Genomic DNA, 23204 nt, shown 5'->3' on the forward strand with positions numbered 1-23204 from the left:
TAATCTATGAAGACAATACGGCCTGCATCGCACAGCTCAAGGAAGGTTACATCAAGGAAGATCGGACGAAGCACATCTTACCGAAGTTCTTCTTCACACATGAACTACAAAAGGCCGGAGAAGTTCAAGTGGTTCAAGGTCAATCATGCGACAACTCAGCCGATCTCCTCACCAAATCACTACTGACTACAACATTCAAGAAGCTCGCACACCAGATTGGAATGCGGAGGCTTAAGGACTTAGAGTGATGCTTGGAACAAGGGGAGCAATGTGTGTTGTACTCTTTTTCCTTCACCATGGTTTTGTCCTATTGGGTTTTTCCTGGTAAGGTTTTAATGAGGCAGCACCCCCAAGTGTATTGCATCGATCCCTTAGCATCGGCACGGTCATATCGTTCAAGGGGGAGTGTTGTAAAACACTTAGGCCTTGATTGGAACAACATATACTAAAGCATTAGCATTATACAACATACGCATTAAGGTGCATAAGCTGTATGCTCTGATTAATATAACACATTTAGTTGATTGGTATAGCAGTGGAGTATTAGATATTATATTTATATTTACTATATGATATTAAATGAAAAATATAATTTAAATGTGTTTCATTAAATTACTCATTGCTATATAATTTTTAAAAAAATATATTTTACATTTAATAAATTTAATAATTTATTATATATAAAAATGTGTAATTTAATAAATTTTAATTATATATATTTATAGTGTAACATTAATTACAAATAATTAATATATATTATAATTTTTTTATAAAATTTTATATCTATATTTACATTTTTAATTTCAATAACTTTTTAAAATATATATAATATAACAAATTAAACTAAAATAAAAAAATAATATATATTATAAACGTTATATCCACATTAATATTTTAATGTATTAAATAAATTATTATATTATTTTAAATAATAAAATTAAGTAGTTTCTCATATATATTATCTTATAAAAATAATTTTATCTTCTATGAAATCATAATTTTCTCTTTTTACAAAATTAATTAATTATTTAAAATTATTTTAATAGATATTAATATTTTAGAGTTAAATACTTGAAAAATGCTTCAAATGAGAGCATACAGGAAGAAAGCATATGAGAGCATCTGCAGCTTCTAAATGCCCCCTTTAGCGCTTCCAAATTGAGATGGGGTTATTAGTTCTATTATTTTAATGGATTTGGAAATCTAAACAAAAATTATGTGTTATTCAATCATTGATTTTAAATATTTATCAAAATTATTTGTTATTGGTTCTATGATTTACAAATACTTATTAAAAATGTTATTCATTTAATGATTTTTTTTTTTATTTCAAAATTGACATTATGTTTCAAATGGATTTGAAAATGTAAAACAGAAACATTCAAATCCAAGGATAAAACATGTTATTTCAAAATCTATACGTTTTAATTTCCATAATTTTACAATTTTATATGTATTTTGAAATCACATCTCGAATAACAACCCATGAGTTTTATAGAAACACTTTTACAGCTGATAATACATGATTTTTGATATCTAATGCGTACAAATCTGGGAAGAAAGGGTAGGCTAACGGTAATGAATTTAAACTGTCTGGTAAATGAAGTTTTAAATTATCTATTTCAGACTTCAAAAAAATCTCATTTATTAGTCTTCCTTATATCATATTTGCTGAGCATCAAAGACATATGATGAAATCTTCAAATCTGAATGTGGGAGAAAACATCTAATCAAGGCATGCAATTTCATGGGCTTGGATTTAAGAAGAATGGATCTTAATTGTTTACAACCCAAAAACAACAGGAAAAGAGAGATTTTTGTCCATAATTAATATAATATTTATTTAAATGTTTTGTATCTATTACATGCATATTAGAGTTTGAATTTTGTTTACCTAAATGATGTGCATGCTAAGCAATTATTGTGAACTTTTTTAATGTATTATTCTCTATATAATTGTTTCATAAATAAAGAGAAGAAGCTTTTTTGTTACTATTGGAACTTTATAGAGTGAGTTTTCATTTTTTTTTCAAAGGTGTGTAATATCCATTGATTTGGTTGATGTTTTGTTATATCCATCGGTCAATACATGATCCATCTTGGTGCATCATATTGAGGGGAACCTTTTGAGAGTAATTCTTAAATTTCTTTAGTGTGTTGTATCTAAGAGATTCAAGTTGGGGATATAAGAAGTCTTCAGCAACTTCTCTATGGCCCTTCAATACACCATCCTTGTTCTTTGAGGCTTCATCGTCCACGAACCTAGAAAATCTCCTTTTACCATCTTAGAATGCTGACTTCTTGGGAGGATTTTATCACATCTTTACTCAGTTTTACAAGATATCAAAAACGGATACGTAAAAGCGATTTGAATATAAAAATAAGAAGTGTGTAACATATTTAAAATGTGTGTATATATATAATTATATATTCATATATTTTAAGAGTTTTAAATCAAACAAATCTAATACACTTATTAAGTAACTTTATTAAAAAGTTTTGTTAACATTACAATGCTCAAAGTACCATCTTGTCGTCACTTTCATTAGTTCCATTTAGGTTACATTTGTGGGGTTATACAAATAAATTGAATGCCTCATATTCATCAAATTACAATACATAAAATTTGAAGTTACAGCTTGCCAAATATATCCTTATGTTGTTAAATTCATTATTCATTACGTTTCAAAAATTCAAAGTGTTTTTGTGACAACCCGTCCCGTGGACCCCACTAGCCTCACTGCTAGCTTGCCCCCATAGGCCCGAAGCTGGCCCTACAGGGCATCGATCATAACCCCTCACTGGACAAATGGAACTATTCATCCAAATCCACAGTAGGTTATTGGTGCGCCAGGCGTTCCTCGAACCCTGGTCCCCACCCTTTAACAACCTTCCCACAGGACAAGCTGTCACCAATTGATCTGCAGGTCAATTGGTGACAGCTTGTCCTGTGGGAAGGTTGATAAAGGGTGGAGACCAGGGTTCGAGGAATGCCTGGCGCACCAATAACCTACTGGTGGATTGGGATATCCATAGTGATGGGTTAAGATCGATGCCCTGCAGGGCCAGCTTGGGGTCCGTTTGGGCAGCTAGCAGTGAGGCTAGCGGGCTAGCAGTGAGGCTAGCGGGGTCCACGGGACAGATTGTTACAGTTTTCAAAACAAAATCGGATATTTATATACATTAAAACTTATGTATATTAACATTGTTGTTCTGTTAATTTCTAGAGTTATTAATTTATCGATTTATATAGAGCTGAAAAACTAATTTAGGACCACATAAATATATAACTTAATTGAATATTAATTTATAGAAATTATATTGTAATGTATTTAAAGAATTTTACAAGAAATATTTTCTAAAACGTTTCTCGCACTTTTTAAAATTTTGATCTTAAAACATTTTCGATACAACAAATGGATCTCAGATCTGATAACCTCAAAACTTTTCCTCAAAACAACTGTTTCTATATTTACATTAAATACAAAATATTAATTCTTAATTATATGTGTTTTGTAATCATGAATATTTAATATGACATGTAAAAGGTGATTTCAATTTAATGTGTCAAAGCATTTTGTTGAAAAATAGTGCTTCAATTCAAAGTGTCATTTAAAGGGTAACCAATATTTAGCTTTTTTTTTGGCAAACAACCAATATTTAGCTTAAATTTGTTCCTAGGAGACTCATTCTTCTCCATTTTTCAACCAAAATCTTATTTTTGACCCAATATAACCAAAAAAAGGATATGCAGATGAATGCATTTAAATATTTCCAATCCTTAATAAGTAAATAATCTTGTCAAATTTCAGAATTACTTTGATTACCTTCTGTGAAACCCTAGACCAAGATATCTCAATCACCCCTACCACCATCATCCTCTATATAAACATAAACCAAGAAATGTATTTTTATCATCATATCACAGATTTAGCTTTCTCTTTTATCTTATAACCCAATCTTTATATTTAACCCCAGATTTGTTATTAAACAAAATAAATAAAGGGGAGAGAGAGAGATAAAACAGACAACAAAAAGAGTTCTCTTTGGTTTAGTGCTTGCATGTCTTTTCCAATTGATCTCTAAATTTTTTGCCTTGTTGTCAGTATTTTTTTTTTTTGTCACTTCTGTAACAACAATGGCGGAGTTAAACCCATAAAAGGAGGATTCTTTCAAATACATATCCTCTTGGCTTCTTCAGCAAATTCCCAGGTAAAACCTTAAAATCCCAAAATTCAATTGAAACACTTCCAATTAAAAAAAAATAAAACAGAAATCAAGAAAGACAAACATCTTCAATTTTGTTTTTAAAAATCCAACCTTTAGGCTAAATCCATGTTTATGTTGTACCATTTCTTGAAATTAGCTTCAGAATGGTTAATTGATTGATCTGTTTGTATGTGTTTTGGCTGTAGGTTCAGTAACCGGAGGAGAGAGCTTTCTTAATTAGAGTATGAAATATGGGAAATTGAGTTTAAGGGTGTAAATGGCAGGATGTTCAGGTTCCAATTTTAGTTCAGGTCCATACATTGATGTTAGGGTTGAGTATTTGAATGAATGTGAGAACAGGTTAAAGAAATTGTTTCGTCAAGCTCTTTTGTTTTTTCTTGAGGAAGAGGCTAATGGAAAGCCTCTGCCTGTTATTCTAGGTAATGGTAAAAAAGTTAATTTGTTTAAGCTGTTTGTGTTTGTCTGTGAGATAGATGGGTTTGATTCTGTGTCTTGGAATGGGTTGTGGGAGTTAGTGGCTGAGAAGTTAGGCTTGGATAGTTCAGTTTCTCCAACTTTGAGATTGGTTTACTCCAAGTATTTGAACCGGTTGGAGAAATGGGTGATGGAGAACTCGAGGAAAGTGAAGTTGGAAGATCCGGTTGTTAGAAAGATAGGTTCTTATGTGGGTTTGTTACATGAGCTAGGGTTTGGATTGAAGAGTTTCTTGGAAAATGGAAAGCGTCAGAAACGTAACAGAGCTGTGGCATTAGGTTGTAAGAATATTGAAGAGTCCCACCATAGGAAGAAACTTAGACATGATAATAATAATGAAGGAGTAGGAACGTCTTGTCCTGTTGTTAGTGATGCGTCTGTTGTATGTCTTGAGCAACAAGTAGATATACCGGAAATGCTGAAGTGGCTGACTTCAGTTGCAATATCTCCTCATGATCCTTCCATTGGAGTTATACCACACTCTTGGAAATGGAAGAAGTTTACTGGCAAGGAGTATTACATCCAAGTCATTAAAGCCAAAAACGCTTTGCTTCTTCAGAGACACAATGCTGCAGTCAGATTTACCTATTCTCCACTAATGGTACTTTCTTTACTTTTAACTCTTATCTTGCCTTAAAAAGTCGATGATTCAGTTAGTATGCTTTTGTTTTCTATATGTGAGATGGCTTTAACTCATTCATTGATAAAAACCTTTGCAGGGTAACCTAACTGTGCATCCGTCTATGTATGATGATCAACGACCGTCGTTAGGGAGTTTAAGATACAGCACTAGGAATCCGAAGGTATCAAAACACCAATCTAGTGGCAGAGAGGTTATTGCAGGAACATGTAGAGCCACAGGCTTACAAGTGCCAAAGCAACCCCAGTTCCCGAGAAGGAATGTTGGTGTAGGACCTCGTTACCAAGCCGTAGTGGACGAATGGACAGAACCGGGTTTGGAGAGCGATAGTAAATGGTTAGGAACCCGTGTATGGCCGCCGTTAGAAAACAATGAAGCTGTAGAAGATTTGGTTGGAAAAGGAAGGGCAAAGTCTTGCAGCTGTGACACCCTCATATCTAACTCTGTGGAATGCATTAGATTCCACATAGCCGAGAACAGAATGGAGCTAAGACGTGACCTCGGCGATGTCTTTTTCCATTGGAGGTTCAATCAAATGGGAGAAGAAGTGTCTCTAAGATGGACAGAACGAGAAGAGAAGAAGTTTAAGATGATGATGATCTCGAATCCTAAGTCTTTATGGAAAAATGCTGCAAGGCTCTTCCGTGGAAAGAATAGAGAGGAACTCGTGCATTACTACTTCAATGTGTTCTTGATCAACCGTAGAAGATATCAGAACCGTGTGACTCCAAGGCATATAGACAGTGATGACGATAGTGAATCTTTTGGTTCTGTTGGTCCCAGTTATGGTCGTAGTGCTGTTACCTCACCTGATTCAGATATTATGATCTGTTCTCAGAATAGTCAGTGTGGTGAAGTCATTGACTGAAGAAGAAACAGAAGATTGTAACAAAAAGAAAAAAAAAATGGTTTTTATGTTTTCTATGAACTTTTAACTCATAACCTTCTTCTGAAGATAGAAGTATAGGAGTTTGTAGATTTTTTTTCCCTTTTTTTTTCTTCTTTTTGTGACTTTATAAATTTATTAATGAAACTAGCAAAAATGTAACTTTTGGAATTAGATCGGTTCAAAGTTTTTATCAACAAGTTAATAATTTTTGGTACATTATCTTCTTTATACATTCCTAGTTCGGTAGTTCCTAAGGGCATGTTTATAGGGGGATCAGGTGAGGGTGATCTTAGGGGAGAAATATTGTAAAAATATTGTAAGATCAGGTCTTAAGAACTTTTGTTAAGAAGGTAGTTATTGGGAGAACAGGTATAAGATCTTAAGATTTAATAATATAATATTCTATTAAAAATTTAAAAATGTTTAATAAATACAAAGATTAATGTTTAATAGATAATTGAAGAATGTTTAAAACTATTTAATAATATAATGTTAATGAATATTTTTATTAAACATATTACAACTTTTAAAATTTATAAAATAATATTTTAATTGCAAACTTATAAAACTTTTATTAAAATTAAATAAAATAACAAACATATTACTTAATTAATTAAAGAAGACAAACATTTTATTTAATTAATACATAGACTAATGACCAAATTAGTGATCCATTACCAAAGAAGAGTGATCAACTTTGAACTACAAGTTATAAGACTGAGCAACTATATCCCAACACAATTACCAAATTGAAGAAAACTGAAAATCTTTGAACTTTTTTTTGTCAAATTCAACTTCACCACCACACTTATTCCCAACTACCAATCTAAAAAATTGACTCGAGAGTCCATTACAATGTTGTCAGTAAAAGTTCATAACATTTCTACTACCAAAAGGTTGAGAAGCCGGAACAAGCCGGAACATTGGTACCAGAACTTCTCCAACTCACACTACTATTGCTCCTAATCATCTTCGGATCAAAACCTTTTCTTGATTCTACATTCCACGACCCTGAAAACGTTCGATCCACACCCCTTCTTCCTTCTTCTTCTTCTACTTCGAAGTTTTAACAACCAAATAAAACCTAACATTTAGTCTTTGAAGAAGAACACATTTGCATAATAAAGCATAGAGGGAACAACAAGGCAAAATCATAGTCAAAATGAGAATCAATCACTGATCACTAGGAAGAGCCTTGATGATGTCAGAATCACCAGGATCGACGATGCTGAGGCAAGAGACTCGGAAGTATTTACCAGAAGCAGTTCCCAAATCAACATTGTTGCCATTGTAGTGATGAACTCCAACTTTGGCAAGCATAGCGTAGTACTTAATCTCTGATCTCCTCAACGGTGGGCAATTGGCTGAGATCAATATCAGCTTCTCTTTGGCTTAACGAACCATCAAGAAGGATACCAAGCTTTTCCAAGACACCAGCTTCACAAAGAACCCGCTGCTCTACACTTGTTCCACAAGCATGAGCAATGATGCTCGCACCAAGTCCACTAACATTCTCATTCTCACTATTCAACAACGAGAATAGAAACTCCATGTTTTTCTCTTGAAGAAAATCGTACTTTGGAGCTTGATTAGATTGAAATATCATTCTAAGGGAACGAGCCCCTGCATCTACTACCTGAAGAAATGAATAACATAAACGAAACAGAAGCAATAAGGAACCGGTTCACATAATTCAAAGGCCAATGCTTTACTACTTCCTCAGATGCATACAATTCAAAAGGTGAAAACTTTAAACTCCTAAACAAGAAAGATTCAATAACAAATCTAAAACGTTCAAGCTTCTTGAGAAGACCCATCTCATTTCCCAATCTAAAGGCCAATGCTTTACTACTTCCTCAGATGCAGACAATTCAAAAGGTGAAAACTTTAAACTCCTAAACAAGAAAGATTATGAACAAATTTAAATCGTTGAAGCTTCTTGAGAAGACTCACATAGTAATTCTAATCTCATTTCCCAATCTAAGATTAGACTTGAGCAAAAAAGTCAATAAAAGATTAAACCTTTTCGTCAGGATTAGTGAGAAGACGAAGAAGACGAGTGAAAACACCGGCATCAAGAACAGCTTGAACTCCGGCTTCAAACCCACAAGCGAAACTCCCAAGCGCAGCCGCAGATTGGACAAGGATGTTATTGCATTTGTTCGAATGATCTGCATCAGCGAGACAGAGGAGACGGTGGAGACGACGAGCTCGGTGGACACGAGGAGACGAGGAGACGAGGAGAAGAAGAGATCACCGGAAGTGGTCGGAACACACCGGAATCGGAGACGAAGAAAGGTCTCCGAGTTTCGCCGTTTCGCCTCTTCGGAGAGAACAAGAAAAAAAATTTAGGAAAACCCGAGTGAAGAGAAAGAAAATGATACGAAAACAAAATAATTTCCAACCAATCTCGTTCAGACACGTGCCCGGAAGATCACCCGAAGAACTGATCTTATTTAAGATCAGAAGGCCTGATCTTATTTACACTGTTCAATTTTTTTCAATTTAAAAAAGCCTAAGATCAGGCCTTCGTTTTACCGATAAATATGGCCTAAGAGTCACATACATCCGATGACCAAAGAAAATAGAGAGTCAAATACATTCTAGTTTAATTTTTATTTCATTTTCCAATATATTCTCCTTCATATTAAATTATTTGTTGCACGAAACTTTGTCTCTTTTCTTTTTTTTTTTTTTTCCGTAAAATGTCATTTTCAGTAAAGAAAAACAAAAACAAAAAGAGAGAAACTGAAGAAAAAGAATTTGTACAGATACATTCTTTTTAAGAGCCAGACTCAGATTATTTAATAAAAACTGCATTAAAACACAATGTATATGAAAAAAAACCCAAATCATTATTCTATTCCAAAAGTGTAATCAGTCAATTGAATTAACCCAAGTCATTAAATATGCATTAACCAACATAGAAACCATAAACATGAGAACCCCATAAATATGCATGTTTATCGTCAAATCCTAATTATCGAAGTGATTGTTATATGAAGTATATGGAGATGAAGAAGCTTTTCAAAGTTTTGGTCTTCTTGTTCGGTTACTTGACGCGTTCAATGGCAATGGTACCGTATCGTGGTTGTGACGTTATTGGAGTAGATTTGGGAGGTGGAATGGGAAAGAACGAGAAGAGAGTGAACAAGGAGTTTTTTTGGTCGGGTCGTAAGTTAGTTTCTGGTCCGAGTCGCAGTGCTTGCGGCCACTAATTGTCGAGAAAGTAAGATTTTTACTAATGGATGTTGTATTAATCTCTAGTTTATGTCTCTGTCCTTCATAGACTTATGAATATGTCATGACTTTATTGATGTACTTAAAGGAATGAATGGCTTGCAAGTTGCAATACGAGTCTATTTTGGTTTTTGAATATTTTTGGGGTTATATTTGTCGTTTGTATCTTTGAGGAACTCAGAAAGTTGCCACATCATGCCTCTTATTATAAGAGAAAATTACGGGGTATATACAAAACACTACGACAGAGGAGTTGTAAATTATGCAGATACAGAACAAATGTAAAAAATGACAATCCATTGTCCAAAAAGTTAGTGTTTCATCCATGAATATAAGATGAAAAGACGATAATGCATTTTTTTATTGGACAAAGAGATGACAATGTGTAAATGATAAATTGCTCGATAAAAATATATATGATTACACGGGCTATTAAGTATATTAGCACATTATGTAACAGTATTGTTATATATTGTGTAACCCAGTTTTGATAAACAATATCACTGAAATTTAATGAACAATTTCGCTAGTAATATAAGTATTAACACTAGCAAATATTTTTCTGTTCAACGACATTTTTGTAGTTAGAATGGAAAAGAGAGATAAGTATGGTTAAAAATAAAGGGGAAGGGAGAAAACTAAATACCAAATAAAGAAGGGTATAGATTTCATTTCTTGTTTTATTTTGTATATCGCCATTTTTTCTTCCACAAACTAAACAATGATTTTCTCTTTCTCTCCATTGAATTTTTTAAACGCTCAAAGCTATGAAAATGCGCAAATCTTCTCTCTTCTTTCTCAGCATTTTCTTTCTCTCTCTCTCTAATTCTATGTTGCTTATTGAAATTTTCTACAAAACCTAATAAACCAATTTTTTTTATTGGAATTGTCTGAGAAGCCGTCATTGAATAAAAAAGAAATGTCTCATAAACATGAAAGTTGCAGAAAATTTATTAATCATCTACTTGCTGAGATGCATTCAATGTTGTTGTTCGTTCATTTGGTCTTACTTTTATGGGCAATTTAGATATGAATCTTCATTTTCTCTAATAGGGGTTCTCTTAGGCCTCGGCATAAAAACTGTACCCGAATACCCAACCCGGAACCCGACCTGAAAAATCGGGTTCGGGTTGGGTTCGGGTTTGCTTATAAAACCTTATTGGGTTCTATTTTCTAATACCCGAGGATTCGGGTTAGGGTTGGATAATACTCGATACCCGTTTGGGTACCCAACAAACCCGAACATATAAACATATTTATAATATTTATCATTAATATACTGCAATTACCCTAAAGTTATGATTATAATTTTGAATATTTCATTTAGTTTTATACCTAAATATCAAAAATAATCAAAATATCTAAAATATATTGTCACATAAGTCAAACTTTAACTAAATTTATTTAAATTTAATTAATTTTAATTATATTTTTCGGGTACCCGGTAGTTCGGGTACTAATTGGGTTCTGAAAATTGTAATCCAAACCGACCCGAACCCTGTACTACCCGAACCGAACCGAACCCAAACATAGTAAAATACCCGAATGGGTTCTATTTTCCATTACCCATTAACCCGAATGCCCAGCCCCGTTCTCTCATGTTCAGCGTAATTCTTTTCATTTTTAAAAATCATATTTTATTCCATTAATTTTTGTATTTCAAAGCTTACAAATTGATATGTATTTCTGTAATACTTTATTTTTGTATTTCTCTCTTAAAATGTCACTTTCTCGTCCATCAAATAATAATTGATAGTGATGAATAAGCGTAAATTTAAAAGATTTATTTCCTTTTATTTATTCAGTTATTACTATTTCAAAAGTATATATTAAAAGTTAATGTAGATAAAGAAAGAGTAAAATAGGGAAAAAAATTGTTATAAGACTGCGAGTTTAAATTATAAAAATATACTGTATTAACTTTTTGGGTATTGTAAATTGCACATGTTTATTAGTATATGTATTAATTTTTGAAAAAATATCAAGAGTGCAATGTACAGTGACAAATCAACACTAGATCAAAAGCATCACTTCTTCTCCTGACCACTACTCACTATCGTACTCCATCAACACCATCTTCTTTCTCTTTCAACACTAACTCTTTCCAAACACACAAAATCACTCCATCACAAACACCATCTTTTATCATGTGAATTCAGTGGATACAATTCAATCTATTTTATTTTGGATGAAGAAATCTAAACCATAAGTGATACTTTCTAGGGAACTCATGGGCTCTAATCACTAATCGAATTGGATATTAATCGGAGAAGATGATGTAATCTTAACCAATTAACACATACCGAAAACAAAAGCTTATAATTCTTTGTAATCATTGATCAATTGAAATCTTATTTTTCTTCTAAAACCTTCAAATCAAAGATTACAATGAGAGAGAGAAAAAATAGACTCGCCAATGGGAAGACGTGAAACCTTCATTGACTAGACCTCAGTGCGCCGGCAAAGAGAGAAGCAGTCACGACGGTCGGCGAAGTCTTCTTCAAGTTATGCCAGAGATCTAAAAATCATAAAAAAAATTTGGCTGCCAGCGAAAGAGAGAAAGATAATTGCTTATGTGAAAGAGGTGATTTGGTATTTTTGATCAACATAAAAAGCTCTATCTCTGTGGGCACTTTTTAATTTTTTTTCCCATAAAATTACTTCTTATTCACGTGAGTAGCAGTTTTCAAGTCAAAAAGAGCTTTTCTTTTTTATAAATAAAAACTCTGTTCACAGAGCATTGGACTCATATTACAGAAAGCTAGAGAGCTGTTTCCTAGGGTGGTCAGTGTGTCCATAGACTGTGCAAAAGACAAGATCCGTAAATCGAAACCTCTTGTTCATGATTAACTGATGTTAATGATGACGCTTATCAAGCTATACTACCGTCCAGTATACACCAGCCAATCAGTTTCTTAAAACACTTTAGACTTATGAAATTGATCATCACAATCCACTACTACTCTTAAACATTCATCAAACTGATTTATCCACTGAAGATTTGACTTAAGAAAAATGGGAGGGGCTGCGCCAACGCAAGCCGCCGCGACAACATATAATGACGCAGGCTCTCCCGCTTTAAGGAGTCCTTAAGCTAAAGCACCCTTCCAAAGTGCAATGGAAGACACTAGCATAGGCCACAGTTCTTCTTGATCGACTGTTGACCCTGTCCAGGTAAGTATCTTTTGACCTCTAACCTTGCTCTTCTTCTTCTATACCTTCTATTGAATGCGATTCCAGATACTGTAAGTAACTCACAAAATTGGACCACAGCAGAAATGTAAAGGCTTACTAAACTTGATTACAATCCAATTTCAAACTAAACTTACACAAAATTTCGTTTTTATTTTGTAAAAATATATACAGGGCTGAGGTTAATAATGAGAAATCAACTTTTTTTTTCATAGGATTCTTGTTATTAAAACTGAACCAAGCTTTATAGTCCCATATATATAAACGAGACCCTAAGGCATCTATGATTCTTCTTCACCAGTTAAGCTCAAGCTAAATTCCCATAACTTCTTGGCCAAATCTTTATCTTTACCCTGAGAGTTAGGGTTGGATATGTTGTTATCCATCAAGTATTCTCCACTCACTCCCTTTACTTGCGGATGTAGTGCTGCATAGCATGTAGTTGCCGCTCCCTGCAATAACCGTATAAGAAAAAAACTCATATACAAACATGTATGTATGTGTGTGAGCTGAGGAAAGAATGATCATATGCTTGAGCATGATCATGACCTTGGATATTAATTGGATAAAACAAAACCTGACCTGTGGAATACTCTTCAGAACATACTTTCCCACCGCATTACCAATTGCTGCATCAAACAAGAGAAGAAAAAAAATCATTGACATTATTGGTTGATACTTTGATGCATCTACTGTTAGATCATAAACATCCATTGATAAGCTTAAGAAAGAGTTCACTTTATATTAGTCATACAGGAACAAACATCACATAGATTACGAATCAGAGAGAAGGCTGAAACTATATTCTTACAAAAAGACGAACTTTTTAAGATTGTTGTCTAAAGAATTCAGAAATGAAGTATGATGAGAAAAAGAATTTTACTATTTATGAAGCTGTGGTAGCGCAAAAGATTGGTCATAATGGATCCGGGATGAAGTGAATTGGCAGTGATGTTCACAACTTGTTCCTGTTTTAAACATAACCAAAAAAAGATCAACAAATCTTCTTTCCTTTAGCTTTCTCTTTGGCATTTTGAATTGATATAATATTAACAAAATGACCTGCAAAATACGATTTTACCTTGAACTTCCTAGCGAGCTCACTAGCGTGCAGTATGTTACAGAGCTTTGACTGACCATATGCTTGCAAAGTATTGTAACTATAGAGAAACGATGAGATCAATATGAGTATGTTACTAGTTTACTACAAATTGAAAATCGAAAAGTAGTGAACAATACTATCACATAACAATCACCTTGCTTCGTCATTTATTTTATCAAACCGAATCCCTTGCCCGTAAGCAAATCTATGACCTTCTGATGAGACAATAACAATTCTTCCTTCTCTATTGCTTTCATTAGCTGTTTTCTTCATTGTCTCCAAAAGAAGGTTCGTCAACAGAAAATGACCTGAGAAAAATCATACAAACATAAACAACCTAACATAGAAAATGTTCCTCATTACATTTCGAGTACCTCATGTTAACAAAAGTTCTACAAAGAAGCAAAAATGGAGGAGATCAAATGTTCTTCTAAACGAAACATACCCAAATGATTGGTTGCAAACTGTAATTCAAAGTTGTCGCTTGAAAGCATGAAGGGACATGCCATAATCCCTGCATTATTGCTACAAAAACAAGAACAAGGATTAAGTCTGACTAACAAGTATTATCAACATTAAGTAATACAGCAATTTACTGAAACAAACAGTTAAGTTATGGATTTTACATAAGAAGATTCAAGGGTAGGTCCAAAGACTTGTACTCTGATGCAAAGCTCCTGACAGAAGCCATTGAGCTAAGATCTAACTTCATTACATCAATCTTAGCCTCAGGTGTCTCCTTTAGTATCTTTTCTCTAACTTGATTACCAGATTCTATGTTCCTTACAGCCATTACAACGTGAACACCACGAAGAGCAAGAACACGAGTAGTCTCTTCCCCAATACCACTTGATGCTCCTGAAATCAAATTAAACAGATACATCAAGAACTAACCAAAATGTTCTCTTTAGCTTCAAGATATATTCTAACAAGCCTGATTGATATATTCCAATAAAGTTCAATCCTTTCATCCATTAACAGATACCACAACAACTTGAGTTAAGGGAGCAGAATCAAAACCCAGAAACTAAACAGAGGAAAAAGTGTAAATTTGAAACAAACCCAGATCATAAAAAGTTGATTAACATCTGCAAGAAGAAGAAGAAGGAGAAGAGGACCTGTGACAACAGCTGTGAGACCAGTACCATCAATCCCATGAGTGACTTCTTCAGCTGTGGAACGAGCTGAGAACCCAGATGCTCCTTTCCACCAAAAAGGCCACATTTTTTTGTTTTTTTTTTTCTCTCTCTTCCCTAATCTTCTTTGCAGAATTGAAAACAGAGTACTAAAAAAAGCTTAAAAATATCTCATCTATTTTTTATTTGGAAGTTTAATATTTCGTCTTTTTTGGTTGGAAGAAAAATACCTCATTTAATTAAAACGTATGATTTAATACTTAAACTAATAAATTTTGTTAGTTTCATACTTACGATTTTTTGACAAAAATAAAATTCCGTTTTTACCCTTAATATATTAATTAATAATTAATTTTAAATGACATAGTATTAATTTATGGACAATTCTTGGACTCACCCCCACTTAATTAAGGAAACAAATTATTAATTAAAGAAACAAAATCTGTATATCATTCAATTTTAAAGTTATTAATTCTAAACATAATATTATAGTTTTTAATTATAATATGTAAATCTAAATTACTTTTTTATAAATCAAAATCGACATATAATTTTGTTTAATTATGTAATTTAAACCCTAATCATTTTTTATAAACCCAGATTGAAATACAATTTTGTTTAATTGTAAAATCTAAACCCTAACCACTTTTTTATAAACCCAAACCGACATATAATTTTTTTAATTTTAAAATCTAAACTCTAACCACTCTTTTATAAATCCAAACCGACATATAAATTTGTTTGATTGTAAAATCTAAACCCTAAACCACTCTTTGTATACCCAAACCGACATATAATTTTGTTTAATTATAAAATCTAAATCCTAACCACTGTTTTGTAAACCCAAACCGACATATAATTTTTTTAATTGTAAAATCTAAACCCTAATCACTCTTTTGTAAACCCAAGAATTTTTCTTAATTTATAGGCTTATTTGAATTAAAATTAAGTTTATTTAATATTTCTTTTTATTAATTTTAATTCAAATAAAATTATAAATTAATACCATGTCATTTAAAATTAATTATTAATTGATATACTAAGGGTAAAAACGGAATTTTATTTTTGTCAAAAAAATCGTAAGTATGAAACTAACAACATTTATTAGTTTGAGTATTAAATCATACGTTTTAATTAAATGAGGTATTTTTCTTCCAACAAAAAAAAACGAGGTATTAAACTTCCAAATAAAAAATAGATGAGGTATTTTTAAGCTTTTTTCCCTAAACAAAACCCTAGCTAATGATCACTACAGCAACTCTTGTGAAATTGTTAATTATATAAAAAGTGTATACAGTTGCTTCTCTTCTTCCAAGTGAATAAAGCTTTGCCTTTTTGCCCATGCGCTCTTCTCAATTCTAGTAATTTATCTGTATTCTTTTGCTTAATCCAAGATAAGTAGTATAAATATCCTTTTTATTTTATACAAAAGTTGTTAAATGTAAAATTGGTTTTTGTGTAATGTTCTCCACATTACATTAAACTAATAAACAATGACAATGACTGCATGAAAAGAGGCTGATCGATGTCAAAAGTTTTTACAGCAGAAAAGTTGCAAGACAAACAATGAAAGATCCAACAAAGGAAAGAACAACTCTCTCTCGGTGTTGTGTAGAGCAAAAACGAGTCTAACAGGTTTTAAAATCTTTCATAAAACATATAAAAGCGGAGCAATCTTCAAAAGAAGACAGGTTTTGGGCTAAAGAAGAGTGCTTTGAAATCCAGAGATAACCTTTCATTCATTCCATGGAGATTGGGACCAAAAAAAAATATTATGACTCAACGCTGTGCTGGCCTAGGCCTGGAGCTTCCATATGTGGAACGGCGTTCATCACTGCTGCGCCAAGCATCACCACCTGGGCGGTCACTGCCTCTAGGACCAGAACCCCAACCTCTTTCAGCTGGAGGTCCACCTCTGCTGCTTCCCCAGTGGTCATCTGCTGGAGGTGGTCCACGGCTGGTCCAGCGTTCAGGTTCTGACGGTGTTGGTGCTGCTGTTGGGGCTGTTGGAGATGAGACTTCAGTAGTCTGGCGCTTCCATTTAGGAACATATTTGCCCGGACCTGAACCTGATGCCGATGCTGGCGCTGGTGCTGTAGCAGCAGGAGTAACAGTAGGCTCTGCATGGCGAGCAGGTGCATCAGTTCCCCTCGACAGGGCTTCTCGCCTCAGCTTCTCTTTTTCATCCGCTTCTCTCTCTCTCTGCTTTTGCTTCTCAGCCATTTCATCCAACTTTGCTTTGTGTTCAGCTGCTTCCTTTTTCTTCCTCTCAGCTTCTACAGTAGAGAAAACCCAAAACATAAACAGAAACAAGGGATTACATTAGAAAAACTTCAACATCAATGTCAAAATGATGTGGATTTATGGAAGCAAGTCCACACCTTCCTGCTTGCGAGCTTCCTCTTCTTCCTGCAGCTTTGTAATTCTTTCTTCTTCAATATTCATATAATATATTTGCTTCCTCTTAATATCCCGTTCTTGCTTCCTAGCTTGAATTGTTTGGCTGATACGCTCCTCTCTCTCTGCCCTTATTCTGTCAAACTCTGCTTGTCGACGACTTATCACTTGCGCTTGGAATATTTCCTGGACACGGACAGATTCGATTATAAGAAAGAAAAGTTACATGAAGACTCAGAAAAACGAAATGACATGTCAAAAACTGACCTTATTATCCAACATTCTGGACAACCTCTTTTTCTCCTTCAAGTCACTCTCATGACGCTCTCGACTCAGTTCAACTTCACGCTGTAAAGGAGTAGAGTTTTTAAGGACTTCATATACTTCCAAATCAGAACCAAGTTATAAGAAAAGAAAAACTACTAAAACTGTAAGGTTTTTACCTGTTGTTCGCGCTCATAAAATTCTCTTTCCTCTACCAGTCTTCGCTGATATGAAGCTTCAATCAATGGAGCAGCCTCTTCTCTCTTTGCTCTTTCCAAATAATCCATAGTTTTGGCAAGTTTTTGGAGCTTCTTCTCCATTTCTTGCCTTTCCTTGAGCTGCTCAGTTAAGGCCCTCTCCATCACAGTTTGTTTTGTCACCTTCTCCTACATTTAGATTAACCCAATTAATATTAGTAATACGCAATCCAGTACACTATAATAGCTAACATATTGTATTGACAAACATACTCCATCCAAAAGCGGCTTCTTCTTTCCCTTTTTCGTGCGCTTCTCTCTGTCCTCCAGCAAAGCCTGAGCCTCTTCAAATTCCTTCTCCTCTATCTCCCTAAGGATCCTTTGTTTCCTTCTCTCTGCAAGCTCTGCTGCAAGTCTCTTTTGTTCTGCCTCCTCAGTTAGCTTCTGAAGCTTAAGCCGTTTCTGCTCCTCTTCACGTTCCTTGAAAAGTAAACATCAAATCAAAGACTGTTATAAACCGGCACTTTGTTCAAAAAAAAAAAAATAATAAATAAAAGACTGTTATAAACCGGCACAGAGTAAAAGGAGAGGTGTCAAAACGACCAAGGAGAAGTTCACTACCATTTCTAGTTGCTGACGCTCTTGATCTTCCTTCCTCTTTTCAATGATTGATTTCCGAGCAAGCAGTCTTTTGTGTTCTTTCTCAACAGTATCCGCTAAATTTGGTAGTATGCCACCAAGTTTTGATGCTTTACTCGGGACAGGGTACAGCATAGCTCTTACTTTGCTCAAAGACTCAGCAAAAACAGCCAAATGATCCCTCAGTCCATCAGACTCAATACCCTAATATAAAAACAGTTGATCAAATAGATTAGTACCTACCAAAGTGTCAATAAGTTAATGGTTATATTACTTAATGATAGACATGATATTCGCAGTGTTGAGCTGGAGAGGCTTACCAAATTTCCAAAAATTACAACACCTTTCATGTGATCAACTTTCATGGCAACAAAATTGTTCTTTACAGCATCAACAGATATTTTCTCTACCACTGAGAATTCAAAGAAGGGTACCAACTGAGATAAACCCTCAATTCTTATGGTCTGATAAATCCTAGACACCTGAAAATAAAATTGCAACAGAGAATATTGAGTTTGTAGAAAAAGGGATAAACAGCCAGACCAATCCAAAACAGTTGAGTGGGTATTGCCCTACAACGTAGAGAACAAGGAACACTCTTCACCTGTTGAAGTAGCCTCAGTGTAGCAAGCTTCTCCAGAGAGGGAACATATTGGGAAAGTTGTACTTCTGGTAAAGAAGGAGCTGAGGATAGTTTCCCACCAGATTTGGAGATCTTTTCCAGCAAAGGCTGAATCTTAGAGCCAAGATCAAGTGGATGAAATTCATGCTCTAAAACATGGAAAAGATCTTTGACCTCCTGAGATGCACAGCTCAGAACACCTCTTGAGACCTAATTGCATAGAAATCAGCCTCCAAATCAGATTCCAGTAAGGCCAATATTTTCTAAATAACAGTTAAGGTAGCTGCTAGAGACTCACCAACTCTGACAGAAGAGCTGCCCTGGAAAGCTGAAAAAGGAACAAACGGAATTAGAAATATCAAAAAAGATAATAAAGGGCACAATACAAAAATGAAGCAAAAGAATATGTTACCATATCTCTGCCCTCAAATTTAGGTTCAAGATTGAATCCAATGAGGTTGGCCATCCTCAAATTGCGTTCTTTCTCATTCTCGAGTTCCATATGGGATGCACTCTGAGCCCGATCAAACGGTGGAATGGACAATGCCGCCAAGACAACAGATGATGCTATTAGCTGCAAATCCTTTTGGCTTAAATTCTTATTGAAATTTTTCTGCAGACTAAACAGCTTAAACCACGCATACGCATGATAAAGATGGCTAGAAGAGATCCAGAAGATCTCAGTCAATTTGGAATAATAAACCATCAATAAAGATGACTTGGGCGTTTTTTTGACCATGCACATTAATCCATAGATATCTTCTACAGAGCGAAAAGCTTCCTGCAAAACAAAAAGATACATCAAGAACCACACTTACTTATTTGCAGTAGTGAAAGAGAGGATGGTATAGGTTGCAAAACTAATTTTAATCAGAGACAAGGTTAGCAGCAGAACAATACACAGAAAACAAAAACACACCTGCCAAAGTCCAAGCTCGGTAGCCACTTTCAACTGATCAAATCTTGTGTCCAGATACAACTGCAAGCTCTCAGGGGCTGATAAGTCAGGCCGATCCCTTTGGTCTCTGTACTTGTTCAGGTTTGCCAAATGATTTCTTATAATTTCACAAAGCCTACGGAACTCTGTTGTTCGCTTGTACTGCTTGCAGAACTGGAATGCTTTATGTGCTGTCATCTACAAGATAATGAAGTACAAATCTTCAATCTCAATCAACATAAAATCAAAGGTATCACCAATAAGCTTAACCTCAACAAAAACTAACCGCATAAAGTGCTTCCAACTTTGAGTTGTTTCGCAATATCTCGAGGACTGTCCTGTACGTCTCCCACAAGAACTTGAACCATGGGGTGACCAACTCACGGTCAGATCTATCTTTCCCCTTCTCCCCACTGACAATACTCAGCTGCAAATCCTCAGGCTTTCTATCAGCTTCAAGGTCATCGACATCAAGGGCCTCCTCAAGAGCATCGGCCTGAGAACGAGCTTGCTCAGCTTTCTCGGTAGCAAGATGAAGGAAGTGCTTGATAACTTCCTCCAGGGAACTGACATTCACTTGCTGGCAAACAATACGATACTGGATCAGTCCATCCTTGGCGAATCGACCTCTCTTCAAGTCAACACAAAGATCAAGATACTTAAACATGATCTTTTCAAGAGGTTTCTGCCAAGCTCTGTATCTCTTGGAAGTAATGAGATCATGAAGCGCCTGAAGGGCATCTTGTTTCTGTCCAACATTGATCAATTCTAAAACAAAAACACGGAACACAAAGTCAATTCATACACACACCACTAAACCAAATCCATAGGGACCAAAACGAACACTAAAACTAAAGCATTTCGTAAACTTACCATCAGCACGCTTCAATGCATTCTCCGGTTTGGCAAAATTCGCCATGTTTCAGACGAACAAAGGTTAAAGACAAGCTCTCTCACGAAAGGTACACTCTCAATTTGCCTGACAAATAAAAAAACACAAAGATTCGATTCTGTTACAGAGATCACACGAACCCGAAAAAACCCATCACAAAACAAACGAAGCTTTCTGCGTATTCTAACTACAGAGACCAGACTAAACTCGCCCAAACCCTAAATTCATTTCATAGAATCAAGATAACGCAAAACGAGGCACAGAAGATTCGATAACCTTATGAAAATCCTAACCCAGATCAATTCGATGAGATTCGATTAAAGAAACAGCAGAGATCCAATCACTGGGTGCAAGAACAGAGCCGAGACTTGGGACTAACCTTTGTAGCCGTGATAAGGGAGTGGTAAGAAGAGATGAGAAGCGAAACGGAAGGCAACTCTAGGGTTTCTGGTATCCCTTAATATTATCATTTTACATTTATATTCCCTAGATTTGCAGATAGCACCGTAATTTCTTTTGTTTTCGAAATTGACCCCGTTTAATCTTTTTAGTCTTTATTAACCCCATTTATTTATGTCCATATAAGGGATGTTTTATTCAATTGAGATTTAACACATTTATGGCTTTTGATCCTCAAATAACCACCATGTGAAATAATATATGTACACTATTTTCTATATAATATTTAAGTTTTATTGTATTACTTGGTTACTTCCATAATATTAAATATTAAATGTATATTTGTTATAAGGTTTTTGAAATAAAATTTGCTCTCTTAATTTAGAGGGTCTTATTGGATATCTAATTTATAAATAATTTTAAGGATGGCTAGAAAGTTTTCTATAGGCCTAGGATAAGAACCGAACTAAACCGAACCAATATTTTGGGTGTTCGGTTCGGTTTCGGTTATGGCGACTGAATTGATCAGTACAAATAAAAAACCGAATATTTCTGGTTATTTTGGTTTGGTTATCGGTTAACTGAATTATTTATTTTTATTCTAATTTTCTTTTTTAGGAAAAAAAATCTACAAAACTGAAATTTACCCCTAAAATAACCGAACCACCCAAAAAAATCGAAACCGAAAAAACCAAAAACCCCAAAATTATCTCTAAATAACTGAAAACCCGATTTTTTGTTTTTAAACAAATTTCGGGTAATTTCTGTTTTGAAATTTTAAAACCGAATTAACCGAGAAACCAAAATAACCGATCGGTAAGATTTTCAAAACTCAAAAAAACCAAAAAACCAAAATAACCGAACCGAATTCACCGAAATAACCTAAGTCCCAGGGCTAGTTTTCTATAATTTTGTTGATTAGTTTTTTATAATCTTGTAAAGTTTTCCAGACAATTTCTCTATTTTAATGATATTTTCATGATTTTATTTTGTGAAGAAAAATATATAAAATCATGAACCAATAAATAACATATTAATATAACTTATTAATAATCCTAGATTCTTTTATTTTAGTAGAATAACACAAACCTTTTATTGACTTTATAAAAGTTTGAATCCAATAACTTAAAATTTGTTAAGATTTTAAATGATTTTTTTATAAATTAAAACTAATAACACTAAACTTTACCAAATAGCTGAAGAAACTACTAAAAAATCGGGACATAGCAAAACAGTTTTACCAAATGGAGGTGAAGGATGGTGAATCTACCTCTTTTTGGTTTGATAACTCTTTTTGGTTTGATAACGGGAGCTCTTTGGGTTGTCTTTATGAGAAACTTGGTGATAGAGGTTGTATTGCTTTAGGAATACCGTTGTCTAGTACAATGGCTGAAGTAATGCCCTTCTCTCTTTGGTTGAGGAGGAATCCAAAAATAAATCGCAAGTATCGCGAACATGATGTAGCTTTGTGGAAGGGGAAGAATCAAAACTATCACAAGCAGTTTACAACGAAGGATACCAGGGTGAATACTCGTAGTGCACATCCAACAATGGCAGGCTATAGAGCGATATGATTTTGATAATAACAGAAGTAGCTTATCAAGGAGATAACAGAAATAGGGATGAGAAACATAAGAAAAGGCGATTGAGGTGAAGAATCAGATCAGAGGGATGAGGAAGAGAGAAGGAGGAAGACGATTGGAAAAGAGAAGAAGAACATTGTTTTACTTAATGATTTGATAACCCTCACAAACGATCGAGAGTACTACTTAAACACAACACAAAATAAAGATAAAAGGCCTACTAATAAGAGCCCAACAAGAGCCCATTTGCCATCTTAACAATACCGCCCCGATGAGATCCACCATGTCCTCATGGTGGAAGGAATTGAAGCTTTCCAAATTTGGTTGTCTTGCTCGCTCCAGCATCGGCTTCTGTGGACTCAGGTTCAGTC

The 23204-nt window shown here is 34.4% G+C and overlaps 6 protein-coding genes and 1 non-coding gene across 8 annotated transcripts; 3 read left to right on the forward strand and 4 right to left on the reverse strand.

Annotated features, from left to right (window-relative positions):
• Positions 1 to 3644: 3644 nt before the first annotated feature.
• Positions 3645 to 6445, forward strand: LOC104718863 (AT-rich interactive domain-containing protein 2-like). The gene is made up of 3 exons (XM_010436684.3): positions 3645 to 4212; positions 4416 to 5305; positions 5424 to 6445. The coding sequence occupies exons 2-3, from the start codon at positions 4487 to 4489 to the stop codon at positions 6210 to 6212; spliced, it is 1608 nt and encodes a 535-aa protein (XP_010434986.1). The 5' UTR covers positions 3645 to 4212; positions 4416 to 4486; the 3' UTR covers positions 6213 to 6445.
• A 443-nt stretch (positions 6446 to 6888) lies between these two features.
• On the reverse strand, positions 6889 to 8801 carry LOC109128200 (uncharacterized). Its single transcript, XM_087467699.1, has 4 exons — positions 8772 to 8801; positions 8511 to 8556; positions 8256 to 8404; positions 6889 to 7869 (listed from the first exon to the last, which is right to left on the reverse strand). Exons 1-4 carry the CDS (start codon positions 8799 to 8801, stop codon positions 7564 to 7566), a joined length of 531 nt encoding a protein of 176 aa, XP_087323825.1. The 3' UTR covers positions 6889 to 7563.
• A 438-nt stretch (positions 8802 to 9239) lies between these two features.
• Positions 9240 to 9451, forward strand: LOC109127614 (uncharacterized). Its single transcript, XM_087482969.1, has one exon. The coding sequence runs from the start codon at positions 9242 to 9244 to the stop codon at positions 9449 to 9451; it is 210 nt and encodes a 69-aa protein (XP_087339095.1). The 5' UTR covers positions 9240 to 9241.
• Positions 9452 to 12491: 3040 nt separating this feature from the next.
• Positions 12492 to 12655, reverse strand: LOC147948583 (U1 spliceosomal RNA). The gene has a single exon (XR_015585807.1). It is a non-coding gene; the product is annotated as a U1 spliceosomal RNA (small nuclear RNA).
• Positions 12656 to 12750: 95 nt separating this feature from the next.
• Positions 12751 to 15166, reverse strand: LOC104718840 (short-chain dehydrogenase TIC 32, chloroplastic). The gene is made up of 8 exons (XM_087482966.1): positions 14886 to 15166; positions 14394 to 14625; positions 14213 to 14292; positions 13922 to 14075; positions 13747 to 13825; positions 13549 to 13633; positions 13248 to 13294; positions 12751 to 13117 (listed from the first exon to the last, which is right to left on the reverse strand). Exons 1-8 carry the CDS (start codon positions 14989 to 14991, stop codon positions 12947 to 12949), a joined length of 954 nt encoding a protein of 317 aa, XP_087339092.1. The 5' UTR covers positions 14992 to 15166; the 3' UTR covers positions 12751 to 12946.
• A 1237-nt stretch (positions 15167 to 16403) lies between these two features.
• Positions 16404 to 22184, reverse strand: LOC104718829 (eukaryotic translation initiation factor 3 subunit A). Of its 2 annotated transcripts, none has more exons than XM_087482975.1 (14): positions 21231 to 22184; positions 20833 to 20938; positions 20246 to 20727; positions 19942 to 20157; positions 19435 to 19803; positions 19321 to 19350; positions 19005 to 19232; positions 18721 to 18882; positions 18383 to 18604; positions 18035 to 18241; positions 17744 to 17950; positions 17568 to 17648; positions 17285 to 17486; positions 16404 to 17179 (listed from the first exon to the last, which is right to left on the reverse strand). In XM_087482975.1, the coding sequence occupies exons 2-14, from the start codon at positions 20876 to 20878 to the stop codon at positions 16683 to 16685; spliced, it is 2949 nt and encodes a 982-aa protein (XP_087339101.1). In that variant the 5' UTR covers positions 20879 to 20938; positions 21231 to 22184; the 3' UTR covers positions 16404 to 16682. The 2 variants fall into 2 exon arrangements, with proteins under 2 accessions (XP_087339101.1, XP_087339106.1); XM_087482980.1 differs by having other exon boundaries at positions 21128 to 21308.
• Positions 22185 to 22494: 310 nt separating this feature from the next.
• On the forward strand, positions 22495 to 22824 carry LOC147948584 (uncharacterized). The gene has a single exon (XM_087467707.1). It carries the CDS (start codon positions 22495 to 22497, stop codon positions 22822 to 22824), a length of 330 nt encoding a protein of 109 aa, XP_087323833.1.
• The last annotated feature ends 380 nt before the right edge of the window (positions 22825 to 23204 follow it).

The sequence above is a fragment of the Camelina sativa genome, chromosome 2 (genome assembly GCF_030686135.1).
Source record: "Camelina sativa cultivar CO46 ecotype springtype chromosome 2, ASM3068613v1".
NCBI lineage: Eukaryota > Viridiplantae > Streptophyta > Magnoliopsida > Brassicales > Brassicaceae > Camelina > Camelina sativa.